The sequence below is a fragment of the Bemisia tabaci genome, chromosome 2 (assembly GCF_918797505.1).
Source record: "Bemisia tabaci chromosome 2, PGI_BMITA_v3".
Classification (NCBI taxonomy): domain Eukaryota; kingdom Metazoa; phylum Arthropoda; class Insecta; order Hemiptera; family Aleyrodidae; genus Bemisia; species Bemisia tabaci.
Genome location: NC_092794.1, coordinates 67,063,235 through 67,083,400, shown reverse-complemented (window position 1 = coordinate 67,083,400; position 20,166 = coordinate 67,063,235). Strand labels below are relative to the sequence as shown.

Here is a 20,166-nt window from a genome sequence, read left to right as displayed (position 1 = left end):
TTTGTCTCCATTAATGCTCGGAAGTCTTTTTTTGTTTTGTTTTTAGCTATTACTTTTTTTAATCAACTCTCTGCTGTAAGTTTTATTTTCGGTCTTATGATTTAAAAGGCGATCATATCTCTTCAGAGAATTTGAAAGTGAAGTAAAACTTTAAAGACTGAAAAGTGTCATAAAATCTACTGCACCTAGTGAACCTGTCGAAATCTGGGATGTTTTCATTCTCTGGAGGAAGATTAAGACTATCAGTTTTTTAAAAACTCTCTAGAGGATACTTCATAATTTTTTTTTCATTTTAAAATCTCCCCTTTTTCCTGGCTTCAATATATACCTCAATATTTAACTAGAGCTTGAGGTTAGATACATTTTTGATACTTTTCTCACCTATCATTTGAACATCAGCTTTCTCAACCCCCCCCCCCCCCCCCCGGGCAGCTTCACCGACATCTTTTTGTTTTTTGATTTTTGATTTTTTTTTCCTGCCAAAGCCAAGGCGCAACTGCTTTTCATTTTCTTTTATCTTTTTTTGAAAGAGTAATTTTTATAGATAAGTCTGTTAAAAGATAACTCACAAGCACTGAACTTTTCTCTGGATTCAATTTTATTTTCTCGACTAGTTTATAATCAAACAAATTAATTTTTTTCGAGAAACCCAAACAGCTACCAGATTCAGGAACTAATACAGAAACACTGAATGCCTTTTTGAGGATGAGGATCTATTAGTTTATTTATTTCACCATTCAAAAACTCCAAGCTATGTATTTAAGAACACTCCTGCCCAATTTTCGAAAGCTTTAATTACCTCTGACATGGTTGCCATGTAGCATGGAGCTCTGGAGTTTTAGTATAACCAAGTTTTAAGGTAAATTTTAAGCTTTGCACCTGGTGAAGTTGGGGCACTGTTCATGGGTAAATTGAAAAGAAATAGGATTCACAAAATAAAAAAAAAAAAATTCACTTACCATTCTGAAGAAATCTGTTGATAAAATTCTGCGTAAGATTTCATAAAATTGGCAAATGACCACTATGGCATTATATGTTTACTACCACGTAAAATTAGATATAATGTAGTAGGATGACTAAATGCGGAAGATGCATATCTCAATTCCGATGTTTTAAAATCTTTAAACTCCCTGATGACCTGTGGGAAGACCGAGCTTTGTGGCGATCAGGCGTCGTAAAGCGCCAAAGAGCGCTATAAAAGCGACTCATATATATATATAAAATCTTAGACATTTTCTCATTTTCTGCAAGGAAAACTAATCCATATTCCTATTCAAAATTCTTGTGTGATATTTTATAGAATGAATGAAATCGATTCACACAAAATTTTAACAGAAACTGTCTAGGTCTAGGCTAGTTTTTCTTTGAGAAAACAAAACACGACAGGAGATTCACAACGTTGCAATCTGAGTTATGCATTATTCAACTCCGAGCATCAATCAATGACAGGGGCAGGCACTCAGCTCAATACATCTATCACATTACATTGTGCATTTTGTTTTACCTATACTTGAATTCATCGGAGGATAAGACCACATAATTTTTTCAATCATCTATTTATTTATTTTTATTTTTTTTCTTCTTTGAAAAAAGTATTATTTTGTTATTTTTTTAAAGTTATCCTCTAATCCAGAAGTAATTTCCTTTGTTTCTTTGCTCTCATTCTCTCCCCCTTATTTCATATTTGGACTGCATTTTACAATAAGGAACTACAATTCATGGCTTCTACAAAAAGACATCTATCTGCACAGGGAAATTAATGGAACATATGTTGTTTCTAGAATGAGCGAGAAATTGTAGTTCCTAATTGCAAAATTTATTCTATTTGTTATATATTCTCATGAAAATACCATTCCCTTATCAGCCATTACAGCTTTGCTTTTTAATTTAAATGCTTTACAACTAGTTTTAGTTTAGTTTAGGAAGTATGTCACTCAAAATTTCAATTATCCTAATCATAACTTTGTAAAAATGTCATTTAGAGAAATTCATCACTTTTAATTTACCAGGCAAGTCCCAATAATAGTTCTATCTCAATCATAAGTATTTGTTTATTTTTAAATATTTTATTATTCTTTATTGTCATAGGCACAACAGGACATGGTAGACATCTCCCACCTTTAGTGTAGAAAACAAACATGAGCATGAGATTAGAGTGTTTATTATAGGCATCTCATCCATAATGTTCATTTTCCTCGCTTTTTAATAATTTCTATTCTATCAGAAATTGAACATTTTTTAAGTTCAGTCTTATGCATTGCTAAATTAATATCTAGTGTAAGTATTTAGTTTTTAACATAGGAAATAGATGGAAGTGCCAAAAATTAGTATAATTCAAATTCCTGTATGGTATGGAGTTTTACTGCTTTGCTCCAAACCAACTGGACTACTTTTTGCAATCGGGGACCACTATTTCTGGCTCATTTCAGAAACAACATATGTGGTATTAGTTTTCCTATGGAGGTAAATCATTTCATGATTGAGCCAAGAATAGAAGTTCTTAATTGCAAACGCAATCCAATTCTGTGAGAATGGTACTCTCAAGAAATGCAGTAGAAGTTTACGTAATCTTTAACGATTCACACTAGACGATTGGACAGGGCCCGGAGATTAAGCATTACAACTAATGTTCTCTCATCCTAATTTCACAAAGAACATGATGGACACTTGAACTCTTTGAAATTTTCAAAATTTGAGAAACAAGCGAAAAATCATTGTTTTTTATGTTCCTCATTTTGAACTACCGCTTGCCAAAAATCAGATTCTACTTGAATTCAAGCAGGCACCATATGATTTCAGTGGTTTTTGCCTTAAAACAATTTTAAAAGTGTGTTGAATTTCAAGACAAGTTCAAAGGCTCTGTATATCAGGTACCAATGGAAATATCTTAATTTCCTACCCTTATTTTCCCGCAGGTAATCTTATCATAATAGACAATTTGATGTTTGTTCATCTTGATTCAAAATCAGCGTATACAAGCACTCTTTTTATAAGTTAAACATGGAAATTTTCAGTATTTTTAACAAGTTTTACATGAAACTTCAACGAGGAAACATGTCTTCAAACGCTATAACTCTTACCCTGTCTTGTGGTCCATGAAATCGGTAAATGAATGTGAAGTGTGTCTTACTTCCAAGGTGCAATTGGAAAACATTAGTCTAGTCTCTTATCATGAGGAAGTCTTTTGTTGATCCATACTTTCCCACTGTATGCAGTTCGTCTTTTTGTCACTTATTGAGACACTCATTTTTGACCTCAAGTCCCAATTTTTGTGACCAAGTCAAGAGAGTGCCACATAAGAGAAATGTCCCCCCCCCCCCCTTTATTCTTCAGACTTTTCGACTATTCAGCAAGTGAATGAGTATTCTTTATTTTTCTATTTCTCATGCCCAGAAAAAAAAAATATTTGCAGATTTGCTAGGCCAAAGCAAAACTCTCTTTTCAGTTCTTTAAAACTTATCAAACGAAAAAAATGATAACTTTTCGTTCTCTTTGCCGCAAGATTCTGTAATCACTGTAGGTATGAGCAATACTACTTCAATCAACCTATGTTGTCTTAATTAATCAAACTCAGTACCGAGATGAGCACATGTAAATAATTTACTGCCTGTGTACTGTACATGGTTCTTTTTTTTTTTTTTTATCTTTTTCTGTGTGCAATCATGATCCATCAAAATGTAGTAATTTTTACCTTTACACTTTTACCCCAGTTTTTGCTTCATTACTAAATCAAAACGGGATGCATCCTGTGGCTGAAACATCTCTAAGGTGGATCCAGCAATTTGACAACACGGGATTCCCTCCATTTAAACCTATGTTAAATTATCGATTCTTGTTGGAGCACTTGGCCCCTTCAAGAATCTATACATTTCCACAAGTTTAAATGGGGAAAAACAATGTTGCCAATTTGCTGGATCCGCGAACAAAACATTTCTAGTCTTATCTTTAAAAAAAACTAGCCTTGTTTGTGTTGGTGTTATTGTTATCATCCGTATTTTTTCCTATTTATTTATATGGATTTTCTTACGTATCAAAAAGTGCCCAATTTTCGTTAAAATACCCAAAATCATACTCAGTGAAGTGTTTTCTTTTTACAAGGTGCCAGTATGGTACCAATTTCATGTGCTTAGTCCTGAAACGATCTTCCAGACAATAAACTATTAAAAGAAAAATCCTGCACAAAAGAACCTGGCAAGTTCTGTCATCGGATGGCAGTTTACATCTCTTGTGAATTTGTCCAGAATTTTCAAGTTTTTGTGGAGTTGCAGAAGCTCGAATTTAACAACTACTCGACTCAGAATACCGCCATGTCCATCAGGATGTGCGCATGAGCTTTTATATGCTATGGTCTACGAATGTAGTTAAGCGTTGAGCATTTATTGGAGGCTTGACCGGAGTTTCAAGGGCATAGTCAAATTTAGCTAGTCGTTGTTCTACAAAGTTTGATCATTCTTTGAAATCAGGATAATCAGAGCAATGAGCCGTCTTCTAAATCATTCCACACAAGCACAGGAATTATGTTTGTTACTGTCAAGGAGCTTGATTATCAACACCATCATCTGTCTGTCCCTGAGGAGATACTTCAAAATGTACTATATCCTTGAAAAATGTACCATTAAATACTAGCTCTAGTCTGTAGAATATCTGATAAGAATCTGTTTGGAAGTTCTCAGGGTTTTTCAGTAAATGAAGTTATGTAAATCTTCAAAGTACTCACATGTCTACTTTATATAGAGGGATTGTGACAGGCGAGTGTAGCGCCAAGCCTGTGATAGCTTTTAATTTTTGCAAAAAGTTATGTCCAAGAATTTTTCTGATGCAATCAGTGTAGCTGTATTTTCTTGTCTTATGAAAGATTGAAAAAGAGGTATAGAAAGTGTCAACATTTACCCTAAAACGCTATAACTATTACCTAGATGACAAATATTTGGCATAGGTACACAAAACTAACGTTTTTAGTGTGCACAATACTTGATCAGTTAACTTGCTTGTTAATTTATTTCACATACATAGTCAGTTTCATTCACTCTTTGCTTCCGCATGAAAAGTGGAACAGAATACTTCAACGTAAGACTAAGATAAAAGCTTATTTTACATACGGTTGCCTCTGTAACAATTTCACCACTACTTCTAATACTCTTCTTGCATTCTTGCATAGGCACTTTTATAGGCGGAACTAAGGGGAGGCATTGGCAGATCTAGCAAATTGGCAACATTGTTTTTCTCCATTTAAACCTATGCAAATGTATTAATTCTTGGATGGGCCAGGTGGCCCAATAAGAATCGATTATTTAACATAGGCTTAAATGGAGGGAATCCGCTGTTGCCAAATTGCTGGATCTGCCTTTCAGGGGAGGAGGCTGACCAATCAGGATTCCCCTTGGTTCTCCTCAGAAAGGGCTAGGAACTTTCATTTCTTGATATTTCTGTCTTCTGTGAAATTTCATTTCAATGAATTTTTCGGTGAGAACAGCTCAGAATGGAGATGTTGCATGTATGAGGAATTTGCGATTTGACTACTAATTCTTATGTAAAAGTTCGCGAGAAATACGATGGTGCCAAAATTGAGGGGATATCCCACGCTATCCTGAGAGTCCACCTCTACACCAAGACAAACTCTCCATGCAAAGATAGGGAGCAAATACATTGACAGGGCTGCCACTTTATTCGGGGACTCTGAAACTGAAAACTTGGTATCCCTGCTAATGTATTTGCTCCCTATCTTTGCATGGAGAGTTTGTCTTGATGTAGACGTGGACTCTCAGGATAGGGTGGGATATTCCCTCCATTTTGGTCTCAACTTGAGAGCTATTTTTGAGCTTGGGAGTTGATTTCAGAGAAAACCAGTGACACCATCGTGTTTCTTGCAAACTTTTACATAAGAATCAACAGTCAAATCGCAAATTCCTCACACATGCAACATCTCCACTACTCCTGAGGTGTATCGATTTTCAAATTTCTCCAGGAAGGCCCCTTTCAGACTCCTTTCAGAATAATTCTCACCCCGATGTAATACCTGCAGGTAGTTCCGGGGCACCTCCCCAACATTAAATTTAAACCAACTAGCTAAAATACAGATGATTGTATATGCGCAAATGTTAGACTCCTTTCAGAGCTGATGGAGTGCCTCAAGACACACACCCCCCCCCCCCCCCCCCGAATGGAGTGCCTGTCTTTGATCCCCAGATCTTCTTGCCGAGGTACCCCTTTGTGCCCCTCCCACAAAAAATTTCTAGTTCCGCCCATCAGTACCTTACACTTACATCTAGTTTTGATTTTTATTAATTTGGAGCATCAAGAGGACAATTATTTTCAGCGAACAAGGTAGCGATTTTTTCCATGTTATGAAAGTCATACCTCTGTGCTAAGAGAAAACGTCATATGAATATTCAAGCGGTGCTGAATTTCCTTTGATAAAATATATATTTATTGGAAAAGTTGTAATTATTTTTCAGACAATTTTATTCTGAATTCAATCTAAAATATCTGCAAATTTCAAGGCAAAGTATGCCTAAATTTCTTCCAAAACATGATTTCTCGTTGGAGCTGTAGTGTCGCACTACACTCCATGGGGCGAATCAGCATAGCCCAAAACACAATTTCTATAAGGGAAATTTTGGCAACATTCAAATTTTGATACAGCGTTTTTCCTTAGCATAGCAGTACAGTGTTATATCACTAAGCTTTGAGAAAAATTATTCTAAAAATAATATTTTTCTGTTTTGAAATGAGATTGGTTAGTCTCCCTCAAATTGGGAGACAATTCTCGTTTTCGTCTCTACCTCTGAACTTGTCCAATGAATCGCAACTACGCAATAGAACTGGCTTCAAGTTGTCACGAGTTTGCATTTCCACTATTTTTGCTAGCATCAACAACCAACTATTTTACACTGTGGTTCTTTGCAAAGATTTAGATTTTAATATCGTGTTCATTTTGATTAATTTAGATACGGTATGAAGACGAAGACGAAGATGAAGGTCCCCAACCGGATACGACATTGGAACAAGGAGTTCCTTTGCCAGTGCGTCTTCATGGACAATTTCCCCCAGAGCTTGCTTCAATACCTCTCGAAGACATTGATCCCTACTATCTCAACCAGCGGGTCAGTTTTAAACTTAATTCTGCAACTATATCAAATTTTAATTACCTTAATTGTTACTTTATTACCTATTTTTCCTGTGGCTTTGGTCAACGCAGATAGTTTGATCTTTTTTTTTCGATCAGCTGAAAGGTTCATTTTAAGTACTTGAGGCAGTCAATTTTTAAAAGTTACTTTTGAGAGAAATTGGTGCTCAAATGAGCTTTTTCTGTCTGAACCCATCCTTGAATATCTGTTCCATAACATCTTTCTAGTCCAAGAGCTTGTGAATTGAACTTGTGTGTTTCTTGTCTTAAAAATTGCCAAAATTTCATCTGAGGAGCTTGGAGGACAAGGCGCACAAGCGCAGTTTTTGAAAAAAATTGACATTTTAATTATTTCAAGTGAAACTAGTCCTAATACATATTCTGTGAAAAATTGTCTCCCAAATTCCAATTTTTAAACATCAAAAAGTAGTTCGAATTATTTTTCTACCGCCCTAAGGATCCTCGCAATTTCAAAATTTAAAACTCGTATTTCTTGAAATAGCAAAAACTGCACTTATGCCCCTTATCCTCCAAGCCCATCATTTAATGATTATCCTTCGAAAATGGTACCATAACGTCTGCAAATTTTCCGTGGACATTCATACTGAGACTGACTTTCCCATAATCCTAATTACTCATGGTTCAATAAGAAGTATTTATAAAATTTTACAGTAAGTATACTAAATTGTGAAAACTGATTGGATTTTGTTTGTTTTGTTCCAGACGTTTGTTGTGATTAGTAAAGGGAAAGATATTTTTAGGTTTAGTGCAACCAAAGCACTATGGTTGCTTGACCCATTTAATCCAATTCGACGGGTTGCTATCTACATCCTTGTTCATCCATTCTTCTCTTTGTTCATCATCACCACTATTCTCACCAACTGCATCCTCATGATCATGCCTACTACGCCAACTGTTGAATCTACTGAGTGAGTTGTCTATTTTCTGTAATCTTGTATTTTATCATTCTTTTTCTTTTACAATCTTTTCCTTGATTTGCAAGGAATTTATCTTGTTCCCATCTCAGGAATCATTCCTCTCAGATCTACAATAATGGAGCTCTTGCATGTTACAGGGGTTTGAAATTGAAGTGCATTATCCTGTATAAAGTTTTGCAAGAAACGTGGCGGTGTCACTGGTTTTCTCTGAAACAAAATCCCAAGATTAAAAAAAAAAGCTCTCAAAGTTGAGGCTGTATTAGAGGGCATTGCTCACAATACAGTGTGAGTCAATTTCTGTATCCAGTCAAACTCTCCATGCACAAATGAGGAGTAAATACATTGGCTGAGTTGTCATGGCTGCAGTTTTAAAATACCCTCTCAAAGTGGTAGCCCTGATAATGTATCTTCTCCCTATCTTTGCATGGAGGGTTTGACTGGACGTAGAGGTGAATTTTCACTGTAACCTGGGCAATCCTCTCCATTACAGCCTCAATTTTAAGAGCTTTTTTTGAGCCTTGGACTTTCTTTCAGAAAAAATGTGTGGCACCATTGTGTTTTCACAACATTTTTAACAGGCAAAAGGACTTGAATTGCAAATACATATGGCATACGAGAGTTGCATTCCTGGAGACTGGAGAAATCTTTTAAGTCCTGTTGAAAATAACAACTTTTCTTCTACCAAAAAGTGTGTGATATCCTCGATTAATCCTAAAGAATCAAGAGAAAACTCTGTGCAAAATTTTGTACCTCGTCTACATTGACAACTTTGCCTTGCACTCTGGTCAGAGTGGTTCAGCGAATTGACTGAAATGAGTAGTCTAAGCAACTAACTAACTTTAGGTCAGATGAAACTGGTTCAACAAGGCGAAAATGTGATTATTTTTTCTTGCACTCTTGTCTGCTGGAATGTCTTTGAAGCGGTTTGAAAAATATTGAGTCAAATAGACAAAACATCAGCTTTTTATTTCAATCTCAATTTCATTCCCTTTTGCAGCAGAAGATGTTTTTGTGCAAACAAGATTATCAAATCGCCGATGTTTATTTTAGAGATTTCCTTGAAATAAGTGAATCTCTGTTCAAACTTAATGAGATCCAATTTTTGTTGAAATTTAAATCCACACAATGATTTTCTTTCTTTTTTTTTTTTTTTTTTTGGATAATTTTAGAGCAATTTTATTTTCATCAATAGAAAGGAAATTAATTTTCGAAAGGGAATTTATAGCACTTCCTCTAGTTGCCAATCTTGCTTTTGGTGTACCTTCAGTATCTGAGTAAAATATTCACCTGACACCTAGTCATCTTGGAAAATGTGAATAGATGACTGTAGACACGAGCTGTATGGGTCCTCTCATAACTTCTTCTCCCCCCCCCCCCCAATTTGAAGTAAATGAAAAATGGCTCTATTTTAAGGTAAATTTTAACTGTCCGATAGTTGTATCAATACGTTAATCGAATTCAGTGATTTTGCACTGAAATGATGCTGGTTTTTTTGGTGGGAAAAAGCATCTGATCTATTTGTTTTCTCAAAAAAGTGTATATTTTTAAAGTATATTGAGTCCATCCCACCTTTTAACCAGAATAGCAACTGCTGTTAAAATTCTCCTCTATGCAAGCAAAATCAGATCATCAGCCGTATAGTTTCAAAGTCATAGCATTAGTCTCAAGACTTCTTGATGAGCCCATGTATTTATGTGTCTTAATAATCTTTCTCCCTATTTTTTGTAGTGGGAGTTCTTTTAGAATATTTAGTTTCCTAACTTACTATGTGTTTTGTGCTTGTTTCAAGCAGGTACTAATTTCTCTTTTATTTTCTTTTAAGGAATGAACCTATCGGAGAAATAAAATATGTAGTATTTATTGCATCCATTGAGAGTGGCAAAATCACTTTGAAAATTATCATCTATTTCCCCCAGGGCTAGATTGCGTCTGTCTTTGTTTCTTGAGCATTTTCAGGCTCTCATATTTTCACACTATTTCGTCACAGTATCTTATACCTTTGCCAAAGTATTACGAGCAGCATTTAAGCTTGGACGCTGTATTGCCGATTATCTCACTGTTCTTTTAATTTTTTCTTTGAAACTTTTGCACAGACTTTCATGAAATTTTCAAGGATAAATCTTGATGACTATCAATTTTAAGTGAAAATTTCAAGTGATTCTTTTAACTAGTTTTTCTACGAAAAATTGGACAAGTTTGGTAAGTTTGACAACAAAGTGTCCAGATAACTTTGTTAAAAAAAAAAAAAAAAAAAAAAAAAAAAAATCAAAGTGCCCAAGCATAACGCTTGTGATACTTTGGCTAGGAAGTGACAATTCTTTGATAATGTTGAATATTGATGGCATGGCTTAAGTCAAAAAATGCGTATCACAAGTTATGATGATGCAAGTCTCTTCTCAAGTTTTATTTTTTAAAGGAAAACCTGTTTCTATTGAAACTTTCTGCGAATCTCATTCTCTCATTAAGAAGAAAATCACACAGAATTGCAAGGAAAAATTTTGACCGATTTTCTTTGAAGAAATTAAAATATAATTGGAGATTTTTAAATATTGTAAGATAAATACGCATTTTTTTCTTTCAGCTATCAATATGAAACTGCTAGGTCCTAAAATTCTGGCAGTGACATATTTCATAGGAATTGATACACCCCGGACATTCATTTAATTTTACCCTTCTTGATTTTTTCTCCTAGTTTTACTATCTTCGTGATGTTGCTCTTTATTACTCTTGTTGTTTTGTAATAACAGGAGTTATATAAAGTGATTTTTTACGTATCAAGCACTAGACATCTGTCTGATAATCCAGCCCTGGTTTTCATTGGAGATTATACCAAAGTTTTTATTTTCCTTAAGTGAATGCCAGAATTATTCGGTGAGTCCTAACTAAGGACACTTGAAAGAGCCATGTTCAGCCAGGATGTATGAAATAAAAAGAATATTTAGCCATTTGCTTTGAGTGAAGTGTATTAAGAAAAATACATTGCATAATTAAACGAATTGTTAAATTGGGTGATTGATTTTAAAAAATGGTAGTGACCCTTGTGATCATGAGTTTTGCCATCATGTATTTTCATTAATGTATTTATTTCTCAATTGTTTCTATTGTCTGTAATGGCCTTCAAGGTAAGGTATGAATTAAAGCACTACGTAACATACTTCCTATTCAAAATGTCCCTGTGGAAACGAATCACAAGACAGGAAGTGTAGAAATTAACTCCTAAACAAGATTTAACAATCCACAATTAGTATTTTTTAAATGGCAAACACACAAAAGACATCATTTGTATAATCTAATTTCTATTTGATCCATGTTAAAAACACTTTGTAATATTTCAATCAGGAGTTAATTTCCGAATTTCAGAAAAGACAAAACTTTTTTTTAGTTCAGAGTTTTTTTTTCTAGTGGTCCATTCTCCATACCCATACTGTGCCGACACCAAATGACTTGTTTTTACATATTCTGGTAAAGCATAGCTCTTTCAATGTTACAACTCATCATGCAGTTGCCAGAATGTAACAACTGTCAATGTAAGACCTCTCTCTTGACCGGAAATTTTCTTCTCATAGCCTGTTTGACATTAATGTCTGATGATTACAGAGTTATTTTCACTGGTATCTACACATTTGAATCAGCAGTCAAAGTGATGGCTAGAGGCTTCATTTTAGAGTCATTCACGTATCTTAGAGATGCATGGAATTGGCTCGACTTCGTAGTTATAGCTTTAGCGTGAGTAGTAGTACCGTAGTCATGATAGTAGTTTTTTTATAGAATAGACCTTATTACTACAGAACAGATTTTAGGTACTTATTTTTATAGCTGTTGAAAGAGAATAATGACATGTTAAGAAATCAGAAATTGTCCATTAAATTCAATCTAAGCTCTCTTTATGTGCTTTGAGACATGAAGCATACAAGGATGTTAATGGAATTGTTCAGAAAAACTTATTTTGTGGGTAAAGAGTTCATTTAAAGAACTGTGTAAACCACACCCTGGTATCCTTTTTTGTGAACTTTTAAGTTGGACCAATGCAAAATTTTCATGGTAGTTTTTGTAAATATATGGACATATTCCCTTTAAAAAGCAACTTGTTTATTAAAGTGAAGACAACTTTCTGCGTACCTTACTGTTCCTCATTTTTTTCATCGTAAATTCATAAATTTTAGTTTCTTTTTGAAAAATCATGTGATCACTTTAAAGTTTCATTGTCACCTAACTTCACCATATTTTAAGAATTTCAGAACTTTTTGTACTCATCAACAGCTGTAAATTTGAGATAATAGCTAGTTTTTAACTTTTCTCAAGACAGTAAAATAATTTTCAGAGGTATTCTGAAATTTGTATTCTAGTTTTTCCATCATTATTAGAGATAGTTCAAGTACATATGTATTGTCGTACAAACCTTTCAGGTCTGAACCTAGAATTGCAAATAAATCCACCCTCTGATCAAAATGTAGTCTTTCTATCCATTAAATAAGTAGCCTTTTTTATGTGATAGTCATATTTTTTTTGTTTGTACATACTGTATAGAATTAATAGTTCAGTTCTATAATTTCTCTTTGAAATATATGTACCTACAAGTCGCTCCTTCAGCGCACCTTGGCACACCGTGAAACCCATGAAAAAGTGGTAAAAGACTTGATTTTGGGACAGGAAGACTCAATTTTGATAGTCTCAGATGATGGTTATCAAAATGGTAGAAGAGAGATGAAAGAGGAAAAATTGTGTGAAGAGAGCTATGTATTATTGAAAGAAATTGCAGAATGAAGTACAGATATTCCATGAATACATTTTGTGAAGGAGGCGTGAACATTTTCATTTTAAAATTAAAAAAAAAAAAAAACTTATTATATTACATCAGCCTGTTTTATTATTCCAACTGCCAGTCCGTTTATTTAGTCAGTTTTATGTTTGTTCAAAGCTCAATCTTAGATTTCTTTTTTTTTTGTGAGTGTGTTGGAGGACTTTTTTTTGGATGTTCCCTTTCCTTTGAAAAGTTACCATCTGGAAATTTTAGATTATCATTTGTAGTCATACCTAAAATATTTAAAACCTGTAAAGATTTAACATTTACATTTTATTCTAATTTATTTTCAGCTATGTTACCATGGGTATTGACCTTGGAAATCTAGCCGCTTTAAGGACTTTTCGGGTTCTTAGAGCTCTTAAAACAGTCGCCATTGTGCCTGGTACGGTTTCAGCATATTTGATTAATTTATTAAGTACAATTTACACAAGGTTAGCTTATTAGCACTGATTGAGTGCGGAAAAACTGTATTTCTAGTGGATTTGAGCTCCTTACGAGAAAATTGACCTGTTCATTGTCTCAAGAAACAAGATTTTTTTTTTTTATTTTTAATGTAGGAACTATCACTAAACTTTCCCTGTAAAAAAGAAGAAGAAGATATACAACGAATGAAAAAACAAATAAAGATGATAAAAAGATTGAGCCAAAACAATGTATGGATTGAGTTGAGAACCTAAAAAAGAAAGAAAACTTGAACTCAGTTAAAATAGAATTTTTTAAAATATTTTTGGATCCTCTTAAGGAGTCTTCCCTTCTTCAGCTTTTATTTCATGTGAGTTTGCTGTGAAATGTAACGAATGAAATCATTCAGTCATAATATTTAGATTGTGCAGGCGTAAATCTCTGTCTCGGCGATCAAAGCAGGAGCTCAAAATGGAGCGGTATATAGAAATTTGGTTAATGTTTACTCGTGAAATGATCAGAGCTCATCAAGCCAATTTGAGCTCCTCATGTTGATTGTGGAAAAAGAGTTTCAGAATGTTTGAAATTTTTTAGTTTGTCTGAATAGTATTTCTCTTTACTATTCTTATAATTATTTCCTTTACAAAAATGGGTTCAAAAATTCAGTTGACTGAAACTAAAGGAGAAGGAAGTTTTAAATTTTATCACAAATGACTGTTGGTAGTTTCTTAAATTAACGGCAACTTTTCTCAAATTTCTTCCATAAATATAATACCTTCACATAGAGAGATGAAATCTAGATATCATTAACCTCTGTCTCTTTTTCCTTTTTCAGGATTGAAAACTATTGTTGGAGCCGTTATAGAATCTGTAAAAAATTTACGAGATGTGATAATTTTAACTATGTTTTCACTTTCTGTGTTTGCTTTGATGGGTCTTCAAATTTATATGGGTGTTCTGACACAAAAATGCATTAAAAATTTTCCTGACGATGGATCTGCTGGCAATCTGACCGATGAAAATTGGTTTCGCTTTGTTTCAAATTCTTGTAAGTACATGAATTTTTACTTTTTGTGTCTTTCAAGGTTAAACAACCCATTTCAATTTGTACAGGCATTTTAGAAACTGTTTGCTCTTTCCCCCAAAAAGTATTGTATCTGCAGGAAAAAACAATTTTTGACAGGACTCCTATCTTATTTACCTTTTAAAAAAAAACAATTTGTTACCCTATAAATTAACAACTCAATGAGCTTGCATTTTTGAAAACTAGAGAGTTCATATAGTTCACAGGAGTTTTCCCCGATTTTTTTGAGCAATAATAACCCATGAAATAGGAGTTCAAAGTTCCGTATTTTGAGCTCCCATTTAAACATGCGTCGCTCAGGTTATCCAAGATGGCGTCCATTCTATCCGTCCTGCGATGGCCACACTTTTGACCTTGCATGCCGGCGAGGTACCTCTGCCACGTGTGGTAGTCCAAGAAGTATTCAAACAAACACTGGGCTGAATCTATCTGACTCCCACGCGATTACCCATAGAACTAGCTATACAGCACCCTTTTGTTGCGTGGAATCGGCCCGGGTGTATCAGTCCATGGGTAATCAGACAGGAGTCAGATAGATTCAGTCTGGTGTTAGTTTGTTTACTTCATGGACTACCACACGCGGCAGAGGCACCTTGCTGGCACGCAAAGTCAAAAGCGTGGCCATCGCTAGACGGATAGAATGGACGCCATCTTGGATAACCCGAGCAACACTTGTTTAAATGAGAGCTCAAAATCCGGAACTTCGGGTTAATATTGACCATAAAAATCGGGGGAAATTCCTGAAATTCCTGTGAACTACGTGCACTCTCTAGCTTTCCAAAATGCAAGAATTACAAATTACTGAACAAGCTCATTGAAAAAGTTATTTTTAAACAACTTCCGAAGTTAGGATAAAAATGTTTTTGGTAGCTCCATAAATGGTCTTGACAGAGTGAAATTTTTCAGGCATTTTTAAAGTTATGTATTGTCCACTATCGGAAAACAGGGAGCTGAACTTTTCAGCCTTTTTCTAAGGATGCTCGGACACTGTACCCTAACCTGTAACCCTGTAACCCTAATGGGTATTTCTTTCCTCTTCATCCCCCACCAACACTCAGAATCATTTACTATGCCAATTTTTGCACAGTTATCGAAATATTAGAATTTATTTACGGGGGACTAGCCCTTGAGAGCTGTTTGAAAGATTATTAAATAAGAAAAAAAAATAGTTTCGTTGGCATCTACCTTTTTCCAGCATTGTATCTGTTCTTTCAATCAAAAATAATTTGTTATTGAATTTTGTTTTCACAGCTAATTGGTTTGGAGAAGAGAATGACTATCCACTGTGTGGAAACTCTTCTGGAGCAGGGTAAGTTCAGGTTTTATCTTTCTGGCTGTGCCAATAAGAGATTCTCATTTTTTCAATTTCAGTTTGTAATGATCTTACCTTATTACTTGGCAACGGTTAATTTTTTGCTCGTTTATCAAATGTATCCTTCTGAGTCTGTCTTTGTCTTTTTCTGCGTTTTTATCACCTTTCTAAAACTATTTTATGGTACGGTCAGTCTTGCTTTGATATTCATCCGAGCAAATTTTTTATTATAATTGGAATTTTTTGGCGTTCTCTGCGCAGAATAGTGTGGATCTAGCATTATTCTACCACCTTGTTTTTTATGGTATATTGATGATTGAAATATCCTATGTTTACAGTAAAACCATTTTGTTGAGGATGCGAGTCACACTGAACCACCAGATAGGGTAAAAAATTGAACACTGCAGCACATATTTTCTCATCCAAATTTCACATAGAGCTTGTCAAACCATCAAAATGGGAGGCCATTTTTCCAAAACTTAAGGGGCAATCGCCTCCCAGCCCGTTTTTGGAATTATTGTTCTCTCATTTGATTGAAACAGCAAATGTTTAGAAAATATCAACACCCTCTCAGAAGATTCACCAAGAATATGAACTCAAACCATTCTTAAAAGCTGTACTAATTCTTCTTTTTTTCTTTTTCAACAGGCAATGTGAACCAGGCTACACATGTCTTCAGGGATTTGGTAAAAACCCCAACTATGGATATACTAGTTTTGATACCTTTGGTTGGGCTTTTTTATCCGCATTTAGACTCATGACTCAGGATTATTGGGAAAGTTTATATCAAATGGTAAGGATTCTAAAAATTTTTTAAGAAAATTTCATTCGAATACTTTAATTATTTAGTAATATGAAGCAAATTCATCATAAAAACTATTCAAGCGGCATCTCTTTTTTTGTATCCTTTGTTTTAAAATTGAACAAATGTAAAAATAAAAAATTTTTTATCAATCAGTAAGAATGTGAAAAATTAAATCTTGGAACATCGGTAACAGGAGACAATCACCGCCGATGATTTGATTACCTCCCTTTCTACACATCATTTTTAATTATAATGGAGAATTTGCACACAAAAATTTTATTGCTTCATCTGAGAGTGCTTAATGAGCTGAGTTCGCAGCATTTTCCATAATTTTTTTCTGACATGGGAAATTGGAGAAAATTTGAGTTAAAAAAAGAGAGAAAATGTGCTGCCTCATGACATCATCTGGCGGCATCCCTCTTATACACATGAATTTTAGCAAATTAGGTTATTTCGACTTATCTTCTCAAATAATTGTCCAATTTAGAAAGCAAGGATATCCTCGTACTCAGTTTTCGTAGCAGTATCATTTTAAAGGTGAAATTTACAAAATTGCAGACACCTGCAAATTTTCTAGTAGGCCTTGCTTTGGATTTTCAAACCTCATTTACCTCAGTCATGTCTCCTAGAAATTTTTCTTGAAATAACTTGTTTGCAGAGACAACGTTCATTTTTTTCTCCTCATTTTTTTAAAGTTTCGTACTCACTTTAAATAACTAACTGTCAGTGAATTAATTTTGTTTCAGGTTCTAAGATCAGCAGGTCCGTGGCATATGTTATTCTTTATTGTAATAATTTTCTTAGGATCTTTCTATTTAGTTAATTTAATCTTGGCCATTGTTGCTATGTCATACGATGAACTGCAGAAAAAAGCTGAAGAAGAAGAAGCTGCAGAAGAAGAAGCCATCAGGGTACGTACAAATCCTCCCATCTCTCTTTTTATCAATTTGAAACGACGCTAGAAGAAACCTTGGCATGCACTATGTGGTTAATGATGTCATACTCCGAGTTTAGCGATGGGTGATATTGGATGCACAAACTTGATGTTCAACAGATGTTACTGTTTTTTGCAAAACCATGAGCCTCAACCATGAAGACACAATTCTGTGACTAGCGCAACTGACTCACCTATACACAGGGCAAAACATAAATTTGTGTCATGAATACAACATAGTGTGTAGAAAAATGGTGTGACATTTAATTCAATTACATACAAATCGGAGAAAAAAATAAATAAATAGTGCTGAAAGATAAACTAAAGAGAAAGAGAATGGATCAGGAAAATTCAAGAAAAAAAAGGGAAAATTATATCTGAGAGAGACGAATCAAGAAGAAAGAAAATTGATCAGAGGAATTCGGAATATTTCAAAAGAAAACGGTGGGGGGGGGGATATATTTTTTGAAATAGCAGAAATATGTTCCTCTCAAAGTTCACATGCATCTCAGCAAAAATATTTTACAGTCTATTTTCAATTGTTACGAGTTCTCCTGAACCTGATGAAATTTGAATAATGTGTTCTAATCAATTTCAGGAAGCTGAAGAGCAAGCTGCTGCCAGAGAAACAAGAAAAGCCCAGCATGCAGCGAATGTTGAAGCACGAGCGGTGGCCGCAGCAGAAGCAGCAGCAGCCGAGGCTGCTGGGCATGCAGAAGGTGTCGTTAAATCTCCATCAGATTTTTCGTGTCAGAGTTATGAGCTGTTTGTTGGCCAAGAAAAAGGAAATGTGGATGACAATAATCGAGAGAAAATGAGCATCGTCTCGGAAACTCTCAGTCAAGACAAACCTCCTAGTCACTGTAGTAAAGTTCGTAAAGTAAGCACAGTAAGTATATTTTATTCTCTTTGGACTTCTCTTAAGTGTAGAAACTCTGGAACAATCACTACATACTAATTTATAAGAGGCTCTTTGCAAAAGCATTAGCATTAGCGTATAAGCTCACAAAAAAGGCTAGCAAGTTGTGGTTTACGAGGTTCTTTAAAGGAACCTTTTACCCACAAAATGAGTTCTTCTGATACACTCATTAATAACCGTGTATACTGCTTGTCTCAAAGCAGATAAAGAGAGGTTAGATTGAATTGTATGGACAGTTTCTAATTTCTCACGAGACTATAATTTATTTATCACATTTATGCATACATGCCCCATACAGGTAGAAAAATCAATAGGTAGATACAAGAGATCTCAATGAGACGGATTCAACTGGAATCAGTCTAACTATATCAGGAGTTGCCTACTTTTTTCTGGTTATTTATTTTTTAAACAAAGAACCAAACAACACTGAAACTTGAAATTTTATGAGTATGTATATTCTTCATAATGCAGGGTAAATTCATATAAAGTCTAAAGGCGTCAAGTAGTTCTCAGTGAAAAGAATGAAACATGAGAAAAACTTAAGTATTATGAATTGCAGTTCGGCTGATCTTGGTTGAACCCTTCCAATTAAAAAAAGAAGAAGGAAATTTGGCAGATAAGTCAGAACTCATTTCCCCCTTTTTTTCTCTCTCTGGGAATTATACAAACAGTTAGCTCATCGTTGAGTCTAGCTCAGTCCTTGCCTATATTTTTCATCGATCTTGAAAGAAACAAAGCCAAGCTGGGCTGAAAACATTTTATCCCTCATAAGAATTCTTTTTGAGCAGTAAGGCTCCACATACTTGTCATTTATCTTTAGTTGCACACTTGGAATTCGATGATAAACAAAAATCATCCAGGAAAAGGGCACATCTAGTGTCATTAAGATTGTGCAACTTTGCAGTTCTTTTACTTTAAAAAAATTCTCTTGATAAATAAATTGTGTATCACATTATGAAAATGCACATAATATTACAAGTTTGTTTCTTAATGCTCCATTTTTTCTGTCCTCTCTACAGGCAAGTTTAAGTCTTCCTGGTTCGCCTTTTAATTTGCGCCGTAGTTCCCGTGGTTCACACCAATTCACTCTGCGAAATGGCAGGTCTCGATATCCCCCTGGTGGGGATAGAAAACCATTAGTTTTATCAACTTATTTAGATGCTCAGGTACTATAAGTAATAAAATTATTTAATTATTTATTTATAAAATTTCCAGTTTGTCTGCTTGTTCATCTTTTTCTTGTAAATTACATTTTTTTTTTTTTTTTTTTTTTTTTTTGAAGAGAACCTTCAATTTAAAAGGATACAAAATATACATATATATTGTGGAAATTGGCTCTAGGTGAATACAGAAGCCAAAATCTATGCTCTATCGCAGAAAATTGATTGTACAAATTGATAAAATTGTAATACCTATGCAATGCGAGAGTTCCATTATCTTCTTAAGAGTTTACATGAATAAGATGATATTCGTTCAGCTTTCTCTGTAACAAAGAGATACAGGAGTTTGCCCCTGTGTCTTGTAATAGGTTTGTTGAGTTTTGTATTCTCATTAAGTTTATTTTTTCAGGAGCACTTACCTTATGCCGATGACTCAAATGCTGTGACGCCGATGAGTGAGGAAAATGGTGCTATTGTGGTTCCAATTTACTATGCCAATCTTGGATCCCGACACAGTTCATACACATCTCATACGTCTCGTATCACATACACATCGCATGCAGACTTAGTAACAGGTGCCATCATCAAACAGCCAACCACCAAAGAAAGTAGACTGAAATCTCGATCTGCCAGAAATAGCAGTTCAGCAGGGGAGCACAAATCTTACTTTAGAGAATTTGTA

General features: G+C 34.6%; 1 protein-coding gene across 8 annotated transcripts in view; it reads left to right on the top strand.

Annotated features, from left to right (window-relative positions):
• Positions 1-20,166, top strand: part of para (sodium voltage-gated channel paralytic) — a 149,874-nt gene that overhangs the window by 82,556 nt on the left and 47,152 nt on the right. For 7 of the 8 annotated variants that reach the window (XM_072296117.1, XM_072296120.1, XM_072296115.1 and 4 more), the window contains 11 exons: positions 6,948-7,103; positions 7,850-8,055; positions 11,662-11,790; positions 13,159-13,250; positions 14,106-14,318; positions 15,606-15,663; positions 16,315-16,459; positions 17,218-17,382; positions 18,004-18,294; positions 19,344-19,490; positions 19,894-20,163. In XM_072296117.1, the coding sequence (XP_072152218.1) occupies positions 6,948-7,103; positions 7,850-8,055; positions 11,662-11,790; positions 13,159-13,250; positions 14,106-14,318; positions 15,606-15,663; positions 16,315-16,459; positions 17,218-17,382; positions 18,004-18,294; positions 19,344-19,490; positions 19,894-20,163 (1,872 nt within the window). The remainder of the gene's footprint in view (positions 1-6,947; positions 7,104-7,849; positions 8,056-11,661; positions 11,791-13,158; positions 13,251-14,105; positions 14,319-15,605; positions 15,664-16,314; positions 16,460-17,217; positions 17,383-18,003; positions 18,295-19,343; positions 19,491-19,893; positions 20,164-20,166) is intronic. The other variant, XM_072296116.1, reaches the window with a different exon arrangement.